Source organism: Vanessa cardui, chromosome 14, assembly GCF_905220365.1.
Source record: "Vanessa cardui chromosome 14, ilVanCard2.1, whole genome shotgun sequence".
Classification (NCBI taxonomy): Eukaryota; Metazoa; Arthropoda; class Insecta; order Lepidoptera; family Nymphalidae; genus Vanessa; species Vanessa cardui.
In genome coordinates this window covers 9,107,348-9,126,417 of record NC_061136.1, presented here as the reverse complement: position 1 = coordinate 9,126,417, position 19,070 = coordinate 9,107,348, and the positions used below count along the sequence as shown (strand labels likewise).

Here is a 19,070-nt window from a genome sequence, read left to right as displayed (position 1 = left end):
AACGTTAATTTAAATGATATTATTTTGTTTAGTAAGATAGAAGAACTTATCAATTTTTTTAATCATATCACGTGTAAAATGGCAATCTGTAATTTCCTGACATAAACTTCGTTGTTTTGTTTTTATACCGTTCAATAAACGCTATTATTTGAAATCGAAAGGAAAAGAAAAAAACCAGCCGAAAAACCGTCCCATGAATAGGCCACAAATTCATTATAATTGTTGTGCCATATAAGTGTCTACTCTATTACGAAAAACATTGTGTATTTTTGTAAAACATGATGAGATGTATTAATCTGACTTGGCCCTACAGACTACGACGTAGGCCGAAAATAAATGAAGAGTCAGCGATATGTGACTTATCCTTAATGGCCCTACATCGGACCTTGACTAAAATTATATAAGTTACCTGAGTAGGATAACTGAGTTGCTTAAATAATGTTTCTTTTTTCTTAATCTGTGGGTCATTTCACATTTGATTGTCAGCTGTCAGTAGACATGTTAAAACTTAAAAAAGTGCGCCTAAAGTAAAAAGTCAAAAGTATTAGAAACCGTCAACATTCCTTTATAATAAATAATAATTGAAGGGTTCGGTTTTATAATACATACATAATAATGGATTTAGACGAATCCTTAGAAACTAATTTAAATACGTTAAAAAATATGATATTAGATGAAGAAAAGATCGTCACATACATTTCACTGAGTAGAGATTTGTGTATTCATATAAATAAAAGTAAACAATTGTTACACCTTTTTGTAAGAAAAATTCCAAAAGAATATCCAGATATCAAGCTCAACGTAAATTATATTGTATCAGGTTTAACAGAGGATAGCAAAGCGAGGACAACTGTATGTACTGAGGATGATTTAAAAAACCTAAAAACATCATTTAAGATTGTATTTTATGAACACGTATACAGTGTTAACAAAGGTTCTCCACGCACTGATCATGCTGCTTATTTATTAGTATGTAAATTTGATGACTTCAATCTATGCGCTGGCTTGATTAAGAGCAGTGAATGCAATAAAATGACAATAGATGAAATCGGAGGCTTAAAAGAAAACAGCCGACAAACAGTAACAAATGGCGGGTTAGAATCAGTTCCTCAAAAGAAAATCAAAACAGAATCTAAAAGTGTGGTCAAAAATACTCAATTAGAAAACAAGATAGCTCCAATTGTCACTGAAAATTCAAAATCCAAAATTAAAACAGAAGTTGTTTCTCCAACCAAAGAACCTAACAACAAGCAAAATAATAACCATAAAACTCAAAAAGGAATAGCTGGATTTTTCAGTAAATCTAATGGAGTTAATAAAAAAGTTATAAAAGAACCGGAACAAAAACCCAAGGCAGCAAAAGAAAATATTCAACTTAAAGATGAAGAAAAAACAGAAATGGATGTTGAAAATCAAATACTCAAGACTAAAACATCTGATAAAGAGGAATCCATCCCTCAAAAGAAAAATAAAATTCTAACTCATACAAAGAAATCAACAGCCAATGGTAGGAAAAGAAAAAGGGTATTGCATGTTTCAGATAGTGACAGTGATGAGGAGGCGGACCCCTTTGCAGTCAAAGAAGAAATCAAAAGTGAATCTGATGATGAGATTCCTCCAACGCCATCTGCTAATAGTATAAAAATAACATCAGGTATTGTAAATCCTAAGAAAAGAAGAAAAGTTGTAGATAAAACTTATATAGATGATGAGGGGTATGTACATACCGTCAAAGAAGAGATTTATGAAAGTTATTCTGAAAATGAGGATGACAAAAATGTCAAACAAAATGTTAAAGAAATTAAAGTAGAGAAGAAAGAAATATCACCAAAAGACAAGAAAAGTGATGTAATAATGACTAAAAAGAAAATATCCCCTCCACAAAAAGGCAAACAAGCTACACTTGCCCAATTTTTTAAGAAGAAGTAGGTTTATTTTTTGTTCAATATTTAATCATGAGCTTGTTATGATATACTTATGTCAAATTAAGAATATTTTGATATTTTCTCTCGATAATATTAAAAAATAAATCTTTTAAATCTATCTTTTTAATTACCTATCAACACAATTATTTCAAACAAATAGTGATATATTTTCCAAATAAAAAAACAAAGTTTTGATATAAATCTAATGATGTGTTTAATATTGCATAATACATTCTTCTCTAAGACTTAAATGGTATAAACTCATAAAACTCAAATGCTGACAAATGATAATCTTATCAAATGCATGAAGTGCCATATATATCTTATGGTATTATAACGGTAAACTAGTGTGTGGCAAGATCTTGAGTACCGAGTTTAGTAGGAAAGATAGTTTAAGTGTTCAGCAAAAATAAATCATTTATTCAGATATTCAATCATGTTAACATTTATATAATGTGTAGACTTGCATATAAAATAAAAAACATTAAATTATGATAAAAGATCATTTATTTTTCAGCGTATCATCTCTTAGTTCCTATTGCTACCATCCAGTCTGGGTGTACTTGCACATCAACCAAATATGAGCATTTAGTATTATATGTAGAAGTTGAAATATCTTGGCTTGATACTTGCCTGTAATGATAATAATACATATATTGGAAATCAATTGACTAAATTCAAATAAAATAAATATATGTGACTTACTTATTTTTAATGTTTGTGTCCCATACAACTTTTACTACTCCATCCATGCCAGCAGAACATAATATAGAATTATCAGCATTTGAATCATTGGGGTCTGTAGAAATTCTGTTAGATAAGCTAGGTTTTCCAACGGCAGACCAATCTAGTGCAGTTACTTTTCCATGGTGCCCCCTGTATTCATGTACACATGTACATGCAGCTAAATCCCATATTTTTATCTTTTTATCATCGCCTGAAAAATAGTTGGATACTTTTAATATACAATATGGGTTATTTTTTATTTTATGGAATAGCTTGGGGGACGAGCATATAGGCCACCCAATGCTTAGTGATCACCATCACCCATAGACAATGACGCTGTAAGAAATATTAACTAATCCTTACATTGTCAATGCGCCACCAACCTTGGGAACTAAGATGCTATGTCCCTTGTGCCTGTAGTTACACTGGCTCACTCACCCTTCAAACCGGAACACAACAATACGCACTGTTGTTTAGCGGTAGAATATCTGATGAGTGGGTGGTACCTACCCAGGTGGGCTTGCACAAAGCCCTACCACCAAGTATATAGTTATTATTAATATAATTTTTAGGCAGATGTGTGAAATCGAATTGGCAATACCGGCACTGGCGAGATGTGTTCCAGCGGGCGAGAAAGCGAGAGCACGAACGACAGCTCGGTGTCCAACAAGCACGCGCACGAGACGCGCGTCGCAGACGCTCCATAACCGAACGCTGCGGTCGGCGCCGCCCGTCGCCATATATGCCTCATTGGGGTGGAACTTGACGCACTGTTAAACATACCGAACCTCCAATACATGTGCGGAAGGAAAAGTTCTTTATGCGACGATTTTAGAGCTACTACGTTTGCTAAAAGGTTTATTTTTAATAGTATAAATATACATTTCTAAGAGACTGAATAAAGGATTATAAAATTATATGCCATTTTGATTTGATAAGTACCCTATATCCCATTGTTGAAAAAGTCTTTAAACTTTATATACTTATTTACAATTATAAATTTACCGTCACATCAGACATGTGTCCCACAAACACTCGTACAGGAAATGTCCTATCCAAAGACCACAATTTCGCTGTTCTGTCATGAGACCCGGTTACTATAAACAATCCATTTTTCGACACATCCATGCACCAGATCGGATAGTTATGACCTCTAAAATATTACAAGTTATAGATTATTTCAGGCACAGTACTATTAAAAGACATAATTAACAATTGTTTACAATTCTACCTGTATATAGAAGCACATGAATAATCTGATAATCTCCATGCCCTCATTGTATTATCATGGGAGGCTGAAAGTACCAGTTCTTCTCTAGAAAGTATGCTAACCGCTTGTACTGGACCCGAATGTCCTCTTAGTGGTAATCCTGTTCCTATTTGACTGAAATTAAAGTCACATTAAAACAATACCAAAAATAATGAAAAAATACCCTAAAAATAAATGATTTATGGAACTAATACTAATAGAACAATAATTATATGATTTTGATTTTTAGCTTGAATTTTAGTATTGACTATAATATAATATATAAGTGGTAACATAAGAACAGGCCTTCTAAAAACTTTTTCTTTATATTTACAAGATAGGCCTAAACAAGTAAACTTAAGACATTTACATTGGGATATACAGACATGTTGTTTTTAAGCTTTCTTAATGGAATACTAATATAATAATGATACATACAATGTAGTGTCTAAAGGTGTTTCCGGTTCAGGTGGAATGCAGCAAGCCAGTTCAATCTCAGATATATTTCTGTTGATCTTTCTCTTAACATTGTTTTGACCAAGATCCCACAATCTTAATTCTGAATTATCAAATCCTCCACATAGCACATTACAGTATTGATCAGTTTTTGCACACACTAGACTGAATACAAAAAAAATAAAATTAACATAACAAACAACCCATAGATTTATTGGTCTATATTTAATCAATTTCATTACTTATAATTTTTTGTTGTTTTGTTTTATATTTTGAAGTAATAAAATTTTTTATGTTAACTGTACAATTCTAAAAGTTAATTAAACAATTTTATAGAATTAGAACATACACTGTGAATCCATAGAGATATGGAAAAGTTTTAACATCACAGTCTTCAGTCATTTTCTTAAACAATCACAAGAAAAATGCTAATACAATCATTTAAACCACAGTTAACTACATTTTTTTTTTTATTCTATGTGGTGTTTTTTTTAAGATAAATAAGAATATTATATCAAATTAACATTCACAAGCTCATTGATATTATTCTAACAGTAAAAATTTCATACAGAGACTTTAAAAGAGGCTAAATTTTCAATTTATATTAAGAAAAACAAACACAAAAAAACATTTTGAAAGATTTAAAAATACACATCGATTTTTTAATTATTTTAGGGTAATTAAAATTACATAGTATTATTATTTTATTAACCAACTAACTAACAGTATAATATACTATTATACTAATTACATATGATAAAATGAGAGAATATAATATTCCTTACTGTGTATCTGGAGCAGCTATTTTATACAACTTAAGCGGTGCCATAGTTTCCCTTACACCTTTGATAGCATCCTGTAGTTCTCGTAGTTCCTTATCCACAGATTGATATTCTGCATGGCCATTACATTTTGAAAATATATCTGGAAAAAATTAATAAATTTATTTAAAATGTGTCTATGTTAACAATAAATGTATAATGAAATATTTATAAGATAAATGAGGTTACCATTACTATCATTGCCTTTTTCACAATTTACAGAAACTGAATTTCTCTCATCATCAGTTTGATCTTCATCGTCATCCTGTAAATATATTACCGTTACATAATAAAAGCTAGTGCCAACATTTTACTAATTTCAAGTTAATATTAATAACTTACAGTATTTTTTCTATTGTCATTATTTATATCTATATGAAACCAAGTCTGCAGAACTTGTATTAATAAAACATGGCCATGCTTGGCCAAATATGCTTTCAACATGTTTAGGGCATCCTGTGATAAGTAAATGTCATATTTACAGGACCTGTTTTAAAACAAATAAAATGATTGTATTTTTTTTTTCAAGGTACAAAGAATATTTTCAATTTAATTCTCAAAACAAATAATTAAAATACCTAAAAGCTGCAATGGATGGCCGAGATTCCACTTCTTGTAGTGTATACACAGTACCTATATCATCCAGTAATTGATTCATATAATCTTTTTCTGGAGTTTCATTGTCTATAGTACCATTTTGTAATGAATTAAATAATTGTTCTAGGCTATTAGGACGATAAAGTGCTGAGGGCAGATTTCCATCAATAGGCTGATGATAAGATAAATCCTTTTGTGGTAATGAGGCAGAATGCCTTTTAAGGAACATTTGTGCAGCTCCTCCATGTCCCCCCCGTAACATTTCTAGATATAAATGGCATAATAATGGGGTCAGCAGACCAAGTAATTCATTTTTCACATTTTCTATTTTAATACCCTTAATGAAATGAACAAGCCTGTAATGAAAATAATTATAATTAATAATAATAGGCGCATAATGTTAGGTAGCATTCCATTAAATTTGTAATTAATATGTGTATAGAGAATAATATTACCTTGTGTATTGAACATCATAATGTCCGGGGTCGTTGTTTATACATGAAAACAAAATAGAATTTGCTCGGCTTGCTTCACTTTGTACAATAGTCGCCACAGCCATTTCCTCGGCACTGCGACTTGAATTGGTGTTATTAAAAAAATCTATTTCCTAAAAGAAATAAATTTAAGTAAGTTAAAACCACACTTGCTATATTAAATGGACACAGGTTTTATTAATAGTTTATTTACAGGATAATTCCGTCTTTCTAAGTAGGAAGTAACAGCAGCTTTAACTGCATCGTTTCGAGTCCTTTTCATTGATTTAAATAAATAATAATACTATAAAGTACAAAAAATTCGTTTATTTCTTTATGTTATCGACACAATCATAATATTGGGGTAATTAACGATAACGACTGAGGAAGTAATGGTTATTATGACAATTTACTACATAGACTCAACTGTCAAGAATAAGTAGCAAATGTCAATAAATTGACCACAGACTCAAAAGAAATGAATTAAAAAAAATATATTATTTTTTTAAATCAAAAATGTATTTTTTTTAAAGAACGAAGCCTAAAGACGAAGTAAGTTTTACTCTTTGTTCCTTGATATTTCATATAGTTCTGTAAAGCTTGTAAAATTACTTAAACAAATCATATCAATACTAACTGTAAGATAAAGTTAAAAATAAATCTAGACCGCGAGAAATGAAGGCAAGAATGCTAGCAGCATTTCCCCGTTAAATCAAAATTCCGATCCTCCGGGTAAATAATTTGACAAGTAATTTGATATAATTCAAGTCATTATTTTAATTCCCAAAAATCCTTAAGTAGAACAAATTATTCAAAGCATAGAAAATAACCACACTGAGTAAAGTAAAAAGTCTGTCGTCTGTTATCCTATGAAAAACAGTAATGTCGAAGTTAAGCTTTAAGCTTCCTTATCATCAGATTAGGTATCAATTACTTGTTGTAGGGCTTTATCGTAGGGCGGCTTGAATGGTATCGTGCCATGAGGTATATGAAATTGCAGAGCTACTGGCGACGTCAAACCGGGCGCGGAGAGCATACGTTCGCTATCGCAGGCGCAACGTGCTCAACGTAAACTTAGAGGTACAGCTGTGGCCGCACATCGCCAGTTGAAAAAGAAGTTAGAAAAGGCGATAAGTAAACAGCGCAAAAGATAGGGCTTTTATTGGGCTTAAACAGGGACCCGTGGGGGCGCCCTTTTGGGAGAGGGCGATTGGGGGGGACTTGTCCGGCGTCTGGAGTTGGTTTTAATTGGCTCCTGCGGGCACCCACCTTGCCCGGGATGGGTGTGTTGTCACGGTGACGGGGCCAAACTTTCAGATGGCGGCCCTAAGTAGAGATGCTGGTCTTAAAGGTTTCTCTAACTAAAATGGAGGCCCTCCTTATCCGGTCGGTACGGTCCTCACTGAAATCCCCTCGAGGAGCGTCTTTCGTCCTCCAAGGGACTGTAATTAAGGCGCAGACACATATGAGGGATTAGGACCTCATCCTGGATGGTAGATGGAGCTTCAAGCAACATTTTGTCCAACTAAGCTTGAAGCTTATCAATGCCAATGTAGGAGGACCTTAAACGTCTTGCCTGCTTGTGCGCTTCATGGCATTGTATGGTGCGCCTATTTGGGTGGACTCCCTTAATACTCGTAACAAGGCTCTCATCTTACGGGACCGTGGGCACAGTGCTGGGTCAGCAGCATGGGCGTAGCGAGGTACGGGCAGGGAGGGGCAGCTGCCCCCCCCTGAGCGGGATGCGGGTCGAGCGAGCGAGAGCCGCGAGAGGCGAGGCATTCAATTGACAATTGAATGCCTCGACAATTTCTCGAAATTGACAATTTCTAATTTTTTCACTTGTTTTGAAAATGGATATAAGGAAGTTTTTTAAAGGTAAGTACATAGTCAAATAATTTTCTATAATGTATTAAATAACAGCAAAGAATAATGATGTGGGAGTGTAGATTGAGGAATTACGTGAGTCGAGCGGGCTAGTCGCCGCGCGCGCCAAACAACCCAACGTGACGTGCTATTGTTTTTCTCTCGTGTCCGCGTATTGTGCTTGTGTGGTAGAAAGAGACAGGTTGGATGGCACACACGCATGCGCGATTATCGAAAAATCGACTCGATGCACATCGATTTTTATTTTTTATGCGGATAATTTATGAATGTTATTAGAAACAGATTTGTTTGTTAGAAAGATAATTTGAAGACTCGATTGATGCAGTGATTCGCACGACGGACTTCGGTACCTAGGGTCACGGGTTCCCGCCTCGCATTAGTGCATGTGCATAAAAATGTCTGTTTGTGTTGTTACCATAGACTTAGAATTCGCGCGCTAGTACCGCTATTAGACATACAAAGTGTGAAACGAGAGGTCATTATTAAATGCACGATATACAAGAGAAAAAGAGACAAATAAAATATCAAACGCGCTCATTTTTGTTTACAGCTATAAACTTTTAGCGCCCTGGCGTGATTTCGTATTGCTGATATTTTCTAATATTGAAATAAAACTATTTTTAACGGATTTAAATCGCGTATATTAATTTTTTTTTTTTTTTTTTAAAATTCTTGAGACCTATCAAGAGTAATATTCCTTTACAAACTGCGGGAGTATATAAACTCGAATGTGAGTGTGGTTTATCTTACATAGGCCAAACAAAGAGGAGTATCGGTACTAGGGTCAAAGAACATATAGGAGATGTCAAAAATAGGCGATCTTCAAAGTCTGCAGTCTGTGAACACGCTCTGGATAAACCTAACCATTTTATTCGATTCGATAAACCACAGATCCTCGCTAGAGAACACAGATTCATTCCTAGAATGATACGCGAGGCTATTGAAATTCAAAAACATCCGAACTTCAATAGAGAAGATGGTTGGAGACTTTCTAACACCTGGGATCCACTTATTAAAAATTTAAAATCCCAAATCCAACAGACTGCAAGACCTAAAGATACAGTTAGTGCCTTCTGCGTGCAACCGGAACGTTACTCAAGATACCAATTGAGAAATCGTTGGCGGTAGTTTTAAATAATAATTTCTTTGTACTTCAAATAGACAAATGTCACCTTAGTCTACCCGTGACCACGAACACTGCAAAGTGCTCGAAACGTCGGGATGTTAAAAAATTAATATACGCGATTTAAATCCGTTAAAAATAGTTTTATTTCAATGTGTAATAATCGCGAAAATCTAAGACAACATTTTCTAATATTACATGCAAATCATAAAATTAACAGCAATAAAAGTGTATACTGTTTTAATGATATCGTGTTATGTGAAGATTTGTCTGTATTACAAGAAAATGTAACCCGAAAAATTACATTTATTTTTGCAAAATGCATTCATTTTTTGCCGCACCTACTGGTTTTCTATTGCATACTATTTCTATGGTTGTTACTGATCTGTCTGTGTGTTTTCTATGAATAATAATTACAAGAAAAGTGTATAAGTATCTAAAAAATATAACGTTGTCTAGTACCTACCCATAGCACAAGCTTTAGTTTAGGACTAGCTAGAGGCTTGGTGTGAAATATTATTATAACCTTCTACTGCCGAAAAAAGAGTGTAATGTTTTCGAGTATATGTATGTATGTAAAGTAAGTATGAATGTATGTCTGTTTCTTTGTGGCCTCCTGTAGCCTAAACGGCTTAATGGATTTTGATGTAAGTCGTTAGATTCGTCTTATTCACGGGAGTGTCATAGGATACATTTTATCCTGAAATTCTTACGGGTTTAGGAGATATTCTGTTTAGTGTGCAGTTGTTTTTTTTGTTTTAATAATAAATTCTACTTGTTGTGTATAAAAATCACCATTTTATTTAAAAGCATATGGATTTTTGTTTCAGAGACTTTGAAAAGGAAAAAAGAAGAAACTAGTAGTGAAAGTGATGAAGAAAAGAAGGTCGAAAGTATATCACAGAGTTCACTGGCTCAAGCTGGTTCTTCTAAAGTCGAAATTGTAGAAAATATACCTGAAGATGAAGTAGTTTGTGATAATGATCTAGGCAAATGGGTAGGGCGAACTTCTTTGATGACCACAAGTCAAAAATTGGATATGCTCAATCGTTGTTGGGTACCCCCTAGAAATTACGACTTTGCTAAAGATGCCGAAACTGCTAATCTGAAGCGGAAATTTAATCATAGTTGGTTGCAAACTTATTCACCTTGGCTGGTTTATTCCAAACGTCTAAAAGGTGCGCTGTGTTTATATTGCGTACTATTTCCTCCAAAAATAGTAGCTGGATATTTGGGTTCATTTGTAATTCGACCTTTTTGCCGTTTTAAAAATATACATGAACACTGCGTTAAGCATCTCTCATCACAATATCATAAAAATGCAGTCAACGATGCAAAAAATTTATCGGAGCAAATGCCTGTGGATGTAATGATGAACACGGCTCATCAGACAGAAATAGAGAAAAATAAAAACATACTGGCATCTATAATATCTACAGTTATTTTTTGTGGCACTCATGACTTGCCTTTGAGGGGTAAAGAGAATCATGAAGGTATTTTTGAAGACCTTTTAAATCTAAAAATTGGATCTGGCGATCAAGATTTAAAACAGCACTTAGAACATGGCAAAAAAAATGCCATGTATACTTCCCCACAGATTCAAAACCAAATTATTGATTTGTGCGGCTTGGTCGTAAAGAATGAAATTATACAGGTAGCAAAGAAAGCTTTTGCATATAGTGTCATGGCAGATGAGTCATGTGACATAGCTGGAAGAGAGCAGCTTTCCATTGGAATCCGTTTTTACGACGAAGGCAAAAATATGATCCGAGAAGAATTTCTAGGATTCGTAGAATTGATTGCAATGGATGCTAATACTATAGCGTCAGCAATTGATAAGTTTTTAGAAAACGTAGGACTTGAACCTGATAGGTGCATTGGTCAAGGTTACGATGGGTGTTCTACAATGGCTGGAAGTATTGGGGGCGTTCAAAAAAAACTGAGAGAGAAATATAAAAAAGCCTTATATTTTCATTGTGCAAGTCACAGGCTTAATTTAGTAATAAATGATTTGAATCAAGTGCCAGAAATACGGAACACAATCGGCACGATAAAAGATATAATTAACTTTTTCCGAGAATCTTCTTTAAGGAGGAAATATGTTCCCAATATTCCGGCTTTATGTGAGACACGCTGGTCGCAAAAATATAAGAGTATTGCAATTTTCAACAAACATTTTGAAGAAATTATTAATGGACTTGCAAATATATCTACAGAAGGAAATGCTGCTGCAAGAAAAAGCGCCTATCAGTTACACTGTGCTGCTACTAAATCAGTATTCATTATATGCGTTACATTGATAGCCAAATATTCAAGTATATTGGAACCTGTTGCAAATGCATTACAATCGAAGAATATCGATATGTACACGTGTGTGAATCATATCAAGAGAATTATTTCTGTTATTAGAGATCATCGTGGTAACGCAGACAAAGAGAGTCAGATTATTTTAGACATTTCACGTAGAACTGCAACTGCCATTGGCAGTGATTTGCAAATCCCGCGTATTGTATGTCACCAACAACATAGGTCCAATCACCCAGCTGAGAGTTCATGCGATTTTTGGAAGCGATCAATTATCATTCCTTATTTAGATTCTTTGATATCCGCACTCGACCAGCGTTTTTCTAATGAACATTTACCAGCTTTTAGTTTAATGTCGATACATCCAAGTTCAATGTTAAATATGTCACTGGTTGATTTTAAAGAAAAATCGCAAGATTTCTGCCAGTACTATGATCTTCTTCTTTTTGAGCATGAAGCGGAATTATGGTATAAACTTTGGAAGGATAAAGGTATGGAAAAAGACGCTCTAGAAAAATTAGATTTTATTGATGTATTAAAGGAGGCGGACACTTTCTTCCCGACAACCAAAAAAGCCATACTTATTTTGTTGGCACAACCGTGTACAACAAGTAATATAGAAAGGTCTTTTTCTACCCTGAGACGTATCAAAACGTGGCTGAGGTCTACAATGACCGAAAACCGTTTAAACGGGCTATGTATGTTAAGCGTACACCGGAAAATTGTCCAAGAAAAAAAAGATGAAATTGTAAGAGAAGTTTTTAATAAATTTTGTGAAGAACCGCGCAGATTACTCTTCAAATAATAAAGCTGTTTCTTATTGTTATATTTGTTTTTAATGTTTACCTCACCTCCACCACCAATGTTAGATACTCATATGTTAAAAATCACGATTAAAACAATGTAGTATGGGATTTTGCTAATCTGCCCCCCCCTGTATAGAATCCTGGCTACGCCCTTGGTCAGCAGCACTGTTCCGTGTTCATCGCCGAATAAGACCGGAAAAGGTGTCTTGGCTATGGATGTCTTCTCCTCCCACCATAAGTGTCCCGGGGTTAGTGGTTTCTGTACCCTGAGAACTAGAACCCTAGGAAGTGGTGCTCACCTCTGCGGGGCTCAAAAAATTAAATTTATATATATATATATATATATATATATATATATATATATATATATATATATATAAATTTAATTTTTTGTGGCTTTATATTAGAACTCCTAAGTACTTTTTCAAACATAGTAGAATAGAATACCCTATTGAACTATCTGATAGTCTATATAGATGCCACCTTATAGTAGTTTATACTAGAGTTAAAGGCGATATAACGACTCATGATTGGGTTATATTTATCGATATGGACTAGCACAAAGTCACTAAGATGAGGATCTTATATTTTAATAGAATTTGTGATTTAGAATTGTGTTAAAGTGCATGAGTAAGCTATGAATGTTTTAATTTAGGTTTGCTTTAACATATAATATATAAATATGCATTCCTTTTTTTTTGTTATTTTCGAAGCAAACAAAATTTATTTAAAATTAATGTTCTAATGCTTAAGCCGCCAAAATGACGACATTGTTTCAAGTATATTCGTTCGATACATGCGTATGTGTAAGCAGTTGCAGTTATCTCCACAACAATCTCGCTAAACAATTCGTTGAGAGTAACGAGCATGCAAGTGTGAGTTAGTGGTTTTAAATAGACATAAGTTGTATGTAAAATAAAACATACATATAATTAATGTTTTATTTGATACTTTTTCTCATTTTTCCTTAATAGAAAAACGCGATGTATACAATTTAATTAGATTTTTACTTCTATTTGTACAAACAATTACTATTTTATCAAAAACAATTACTATACTATATCCTCATTCACAGCCGTAAAACTTTAACTCACTCTCGCTGTTAGGGGGTCCCTGCCTCTAAACAGTTTTAAATAAAAAATCGAGTATTTTGTTTGTTTTGGATATAAATAAATGCGTAGACAACGACGTCTTCTTTTACGACTGCAGGTTTATACGCTACATTAAATTTTTAGTTTTGACAATCATTTTTCTTTTCATGTTCAATATTTCGAAATACTTTTCATATCAATAAAACATTTATTTAACGAACCTTTATTTCAAGATCATAAAATTACAACTCACATAACACTATAATATTATACTTATTAATACAATAAGTTAACGAGTGTGTACCTAAGGTTACCTCGTTTAATCAATAATAGGTGTAGGTCCAAGGAATATGTACAATTTAACTCCTGACATATTCGAATGTTTAATATTGGTACTACAAAGTGAAAACACGAGGCTTCACTAAAGAAAAATTAATAATTTAGTTGTCTTTCTTCATTCTAGTGCTCGTCATACGGTAAATGATGGAATCTCTGCCAGGGTCCATGTCCATAATAGCATAGACAATAGCAACCAGTGTAAATGTGAATACTACTCCAAACCACAACATAATGTTGAAAATAGCTGCATAGTCAGCTGTGTAGTTGTCCTGAAAATAACAATATTTTTAGTATTTTTTTTTTAAAACATCATGTCTTGTTACTCTAATTTCTCTAAATAAATAGTATTAATATGTCTCTTCTATATTTTTTAAAGTAATTACAATGATCACGATTGTGTAAATTAACCAGTTAATACTATATGTATGCAAGTTTTTATTGCCAACTCTAAATGTTTCTAAACAAATGGCTTTTTTCTAACTACAGTATAATTTACAACAACAACATAATACATTATTTACGCTACGCAAGAAATTGTGTAACTAACTTTTTTATCATCATTCCTGAGAATTTTCTTCTCATTCTATAACATAAATAATTGATTTTTATTTTCACAAAAATAGTGTTTTTCTCATGTTCTTAATAATGTTCATAAATATTTTTACCTGTGTCTCCATTCTGAATTCAGGTGCAGCTCTAATAGATCGTGTGTGTGCCACATCAGTGGTGACAGCTGTTACCAAAACTGATCCTTCATAAGCCTTCACAAATGCATCACTCAGATCTTGCAATGCATTCCCTGTATATACAGTAATCACCCTGTTATAGCTTTATTATGTAAGGTAAACTATTTTATACAGTAAAGTTGGTAATAAATAAGAAATTAATGATTTCTTTGCTTATAAAAAAGGAAATATATGACAGCTAGATATGCTAAAATCTAGCCGTTTAAATAATTCAAAAACATTATAGGTATATAGTCTCTATATGTATAGTGTACTTTTAAAATGAAAAAATATAAGTGTATTGGACTATTTGGAAAGTTGCAGTCTCTGTGTAATAATAAAATAAGAACTAAATGTGGTGAAAGTAGATATTAAAGAAATATCAATAACAATTTGTGTACTTATCAGAAATAAAATTTTATCTTTATTTATGTCATAAGACTCACCTAACAGTTTTTTAGCTTCTTTAGTTTGGAGAGAATTAGGGCCATGTAAATCAGACAATGGGTGCAAAGAGCGGAACCTGATGTTGTAGAAGTCAAGAATGTTATCTGCTGAAACTGCTCCAGACCTGATCTAAGGACAAATAAGGGATAAATAGTGACATAGGTTTTTTAAACTTCACATTAAGGTTAACTAATAGGCTATGTTCATTTTGAAAGCTGCTTAAAAATTAGGTTAATCATCATTTTTTGGAAAAGTTATCTACAATCTGTGGCTCTAAGGCGCAATATAGGTACAAATTAGACAAAGTAAAACTGAAGTATTGAAATAAATAAAAAAACTTCACTAAACTTAGAATGTTTAGTTAATAGATACCTTAGCTGTTAAAGCTTTCAGCACTTCGAGTTCATAAAGAAATTGATAATCTTCCTCATTTCTGTCATATTTCAAATGCTGCAATGTTTGTTTAGATACCTTCTGAGGCACAATTTCTCCAAAAATTTTGGAGGCTGATAATAACTGCAATGCATAATAAAATCATATCTTATATATATTTTCAGTTCATTGTATCATTTATGAACTAATGTACATTATAACTATATTATTACACAAAAATTTACTTACATCATCAGGTTCAGATAATTTGATTTTGACAAGTTTGTTACCACCATTTGTAAATCTTTGGTTAATCCTGTGCTCGATAGCATCATAAGTGTCTGGTTCATATTCATCAACAATCAGAGGAAAATTTTTACCTTTCAAGCCAGCCTATAAGTAGAAAAGTATTTTTATGATAAAATTGTATTGAATTGAAAATTGCACCATAGCAGCTTTCTTAAAAAAAAATCTTACATTTTCTCCCAAAGAGGACACACCATCTATATAAACTTCAACAACTGCTTCAGGCGTGTTAAAAGGGTCGACTATTGAGAGACCATTCCATTCGGAATTCTGTTAAAAGCAAATAAGAATTACTAAATCCATATAAAATCTCATTTTATATACATTAAATTGAATAGTAAATAATTTCAAGAAATATTTAACAACTTAGGTGTTATGCATTCGTTAACAAATATTTATTTTACCTCTTCTACGGACAGTCCAAGAGAAGCAGAGAATACTTCCTTCAGTAGGCTTTCGAAGGTTTTACTTGAGCCTGTAAACTTCAAGGATTGCGGGCTATGTAGAACACTAAATTCGCCCCCAGCATTGGATCCTATTTTGAAAGCAAAGTTTAATTAAACGTTTTCAATCATCATCAATAATATTCATGTAAATTACTTACCAATAATAGATATTACAAGGGTAATCCAAAAAAGAGCCATTGTTACACCCATTTTGTTCGAAAACTTATGGCTGACTGTCATATGATTAAAGTCTTGCCACTAAAAAATCGATATTGATAATTTACGTCTATATAAAATCATAGACAATCATGAGGGTTATATTCTTGATTTGATAATACGTATTTTAAATATTATATTTAAAATACGAATGTAGGAATTATTATTATGTTATACCATTATTAAACATTTTCTGGCACTAAAAATTTAACGCAAAGCTTTTGCACTATCGAAAAAATCCAAATATCACTGGATGATCGTCGAAGGCTACTTATACAATGGAGCGTGTGCTGTCTCAGAATCCCAGAGGGGTTAATTTTGAGTAGTCCAATTTGAAATCTCGCTTATGACGCACTCCTACGAGTTGCTTTCCCTGAAAGTGTTAGAGTTTCTGTTATATTGACATCGTTGTTGGCAATGGGGAAAAATTCGAAAGAACACAGGTTCTTACCTACAGGTACAGACCTACCAGTCGTTACATCTGCCAGTTGAGTCTTCTTGAAGAATATAAAATATTGAGTCTTACCATGTTCAGTGGCTAAGACTTCAAAAAATACCAAGCATGAGAATCGTATTTTGATTGATTGATGCAGTTTGCACAACAAGGCTTAAGCAGCTTTTATTGATGATTATATATTTATATTTATCTATATTGCAAGACAAAATAATTGTTGATTCTTAATTTTTAAAATTTTATTCTTGAAATTACTGCGATTTGTGTCTATTACAAAATCACAATTTACAAGATTTGCAAAATCTGTGATATTTGTTTGACATTGACATATGTGTTTCTGTAGACTGTAGAGTCGTAGATTATGGATTTATGTCTCAAATCAAATAGATTTTCATTTTTATGAAATGTATTATTATAGAAGTTTTAAGTGTTTCTATTTGAATTTTTACTAACTAAATCAAAATTATTATAATTTTAAGTGAATCATTCGTTTTCTTTAATATATAATTATATAATAACAACTGTCTAAACAAACATAAACCAAAGTTATTCATCTCTGTTTGTTTAAATATATTTTTAATCAATATTTTGCCCATTTCAACAGTTTGTCGTAAAAAGATTTTAAACATCTATTTCGTTAATTTCATAAAATAGACAATACAGTAATATGTCTCACAGAACCTCTTGTTTTCAACTTAATGATTTATTTCCAAGAGAAATTGACATAGAAGTATGTTTAAAGACACTAAAAATATTTCAAAAGTTAGAAGGTGATGTTAATTGTGTTGTATGGGATGCTTCCCTTGTTCTTGCAAAATACCTTGAAACAATGTGTCAACATAAAGCTGACTTTTTGAGTGGTATAAAGGTATTAGAATTGGGATCTGGTTTGGGAGTTGTTGGGCTTACAGCAGCAACACTAGGGTTAGCAATATTTATTAATTTCTTATGTAATGGAAATTTGTATATGTTTCAGTTTCACAATGTTATATTTTTAGGGCTCAAGTTACACTTACAGACTTACCTGAAGCTCTACCATTACTACGTTTGAATATATCAGAAAATAAACAGAAAATTGTTAGTATGGGAGGATATGCAATAGCTGAGTCTTTAGTGTGGGGTGACAAAAATTCTGAAATTCATAAACAAGAATTTGATATGATTGTTTTAGCCGATTGTGTTTATTATGAAGATGTAATAATAACATTGAAAATACATAGTCTATTGCTTGTAAAGTAGTGTTACATATATTTTCATATTATATGTATTAATATTAATGCTATGATTGTGATATTTTTCATTAACTATTACTAATTTGTATTTGCTATTGGCTTGTAGAATTAACATATAATATTGACACATCTAGCACAAATACACTATATTTGAACACTTTTCAGGCAATCGACCCTCTTATAGAAACCCTACAATGCTTAAATAACACAATTAAAAAGAAACCAACTATATATTTAACTCAGGAACTAAGAGATTCAGATATTCAAAAGAAACTATGGGATGTATTTTATGAGAAGCTTACTGAATTTTTCTATATTGAAAAAATACCAGAAGAACAGCAACACGTTAATTATAGAAGTTCAGATATACTCTTATTAAAAATTATAAAAAAATGATACTTATACAGTTATGATTTATGGTAACCTATCTGAATGAGCACAAAAGATGTACAAAAGAAAATTTTAGTAAAAAATATATGATTATATTATCCTAAATTAAAAATACTCTAAAGACTCTTTATTAATGTAAATGTGATTTGATTATTCTCATAATTATAAATGCTGCTTAGTGGCATATCAACAAACAATACTCGAGGACAATAATAAAGTAAATTACAATTCAATATTCAAAAACTGTAAACTTATCCACAAAACAATGATGGCCCACTATTTCAAAGGTAGTCAACTACAACTAAAAGTGATGATAATAATATATGTAGTTTGTCTAATTAAAAATCTTGTATTATTTAACCAACATTACATCATAATAACTAATAATATACATAACAAGAAAAAATATAAATGTAGAACAACTTAACATATTCAGTTTACAGTCAGTTTTAATTACTAAACATTACTATTTAAGTAACATTTTACAAATATATATTATGAACATTATATTTTCTTTGTATGATATAGTTATAATATAATGACAATTTTGATATTTATTGAATGATAACAATAGTGTTTTAAATATTTAGTATAACTTTATTGAATATGATAACTTTGTAGAATTCATTCAGCATGACATATTTAATTCGCGATTTACTTGAAAGACAATCAAATTGTACCCTTC

At 32.1% G+C, this 19,070-nt stretch overlaps 5 protein-coding genes across 6 annotated transcripts; 3 read left to right on the top strand and 2 right to left on the bottom strand.

Annotated features, from left to right (window-relative positions):
- The first annotated feature begins 511 nt into the window (after positions 1 to 511).
- On the top strand, positions 512 to 2,043 carry LOC124535059 (DNA polymerase delta subunit 3). Its single transcript, XM_047111090.1, has one exon. It carries the CDS (start codon positions 616 to 618, stop codon positions 1,927 to 1,929), a length of 1,314 nt encoding a protein of 437 aa, XP_046967046.1. The 5' UTR covers positions 512 to 615; the 3' UTR covers positions 1,930 to 2,043.
- A 371-nt stretch (positions 2,044 to 2,414) lies between these two features.
- On the bottom strand, positions 2,415 to 6,664 carry LOC124535058 (TAF5-like RNA polymerase II p300/CBP-associated factor-associated factor 65 kDa subunit 5L). Its single transcript, XM_047111089.1, has 12 exons — positions 6,462 to 6,664; positions 6,230 to 6,381; positions 5,756 to 6,130; positions 5,520 to 5,664; positions 5,367 to 5,442; positions 5,142 to 5,280; positions 4,339 to 4,521; positions 3,883 to 4,035; positions 3,657 to 3,804; positions 3,253 to 3,421; positions 2,631 to 2,862; positions 2,415 to 2,558 (listed from the first exon to the last, which is right to left on the bottom strand). Exons 1-12 carry the CDS (start codon positions 6,528 to 6,530, stop codon positions 2,447 to 2,449), a joined length of 1,953 nt encoding a protein of 650 aa, XP_046967045.1. The 5' UTR covers positions 6,531 to 6,664; the 3' UTR covers positions 2,415 to 2,446.
- Positions 6,665 to 7,129: 465 nt separating this feature from the next.
- LOC124535411 (52 kDa repressor of the inhibitor of the protein kinase-like) lies at positions 7,130 to 12,557 on the top strand. The gene is made up of 5 exons (XM_047111621.1): positions 7,130 to 7,137; positions 7,248 to 7,381; positions 10,088 to 10,314; positions 10,855 to 11,109; positions 12,504 to 12,557. Exons 1-5 carry the CDS (start codon positions 7,130 to 7,132, stop codon positions 12,555 to 12,557), a joined length of 678 nt encoding a protein of 225 aa, XP_046967577.1.
- A 1,108-nt stretch (positions 12,558 to 13,665) lies between these two features.
- Positions 13,666 to 16,385, bottom strand: LOC124535234 (ATPase H(+)-transporting accessory protein 2). Its single transcript, XM_047111362.1, has 8 exons — positions 16,252 to 16,385; positions 16,052 to 16,182; positions 15,819 to 15,917; positions 15,591 to 15,734; positions 15,342 to 15,485; positions 14,969 to 15,098; positions 14,463 to 14,596; positions 13,666 to 14,066 (listed from the first exon to the last, which is right to left on the bottom strand). Exons 1-8 carry the CDS (start codon positions 16,331 to 16,333, stop codon positions 13,899 to 13,901), a joined length of 1,032 nt encoding a protein of 343 aa, XP_046967318.1. The 5' UTR covers positions 16,334 to 16,385; the 3' UTR covers positions 13,666 to 13,898.
- Positions 16,386 to 17,113: 728 nt separating this feature from the next.
- LOC124535338 (protein N-lysine methyltransferase METTL21D-like) lies at positions 17,114 to 18,499 on the top strand. 2 transcript variants are annotated; one of them, XM_047111529.1, is made up of 3 exons: positions 17,114 to 17,687; positions 17,762 to 17,840; positions 18,161 to 18,499. In XM_047111529.1, exons 1-3 carry the CDS (start codon positions 17,431 to 17,433, stop codon positions 18,389 to 18,391), a joined length of 567 nt encoding a protein of 188 aa, XP_046967485.1. In that variant the 5' UTR covers positions 17,114 to 17,430; the 3' UTR covers positions 18,392 to 18,499. The 2 variants fall into 2 exon arrangements, with proteins under 2 accessions (XP_046967485.1, XP_046967484.1); XM_047111528.1 differs by having other exon boundaries at positions 17,122 to 17,687; positions 17,762 to 17,957.
- The last annotated feature ends 571 nt before the right edge of the window (positions 18,500 to 19,070 follow it).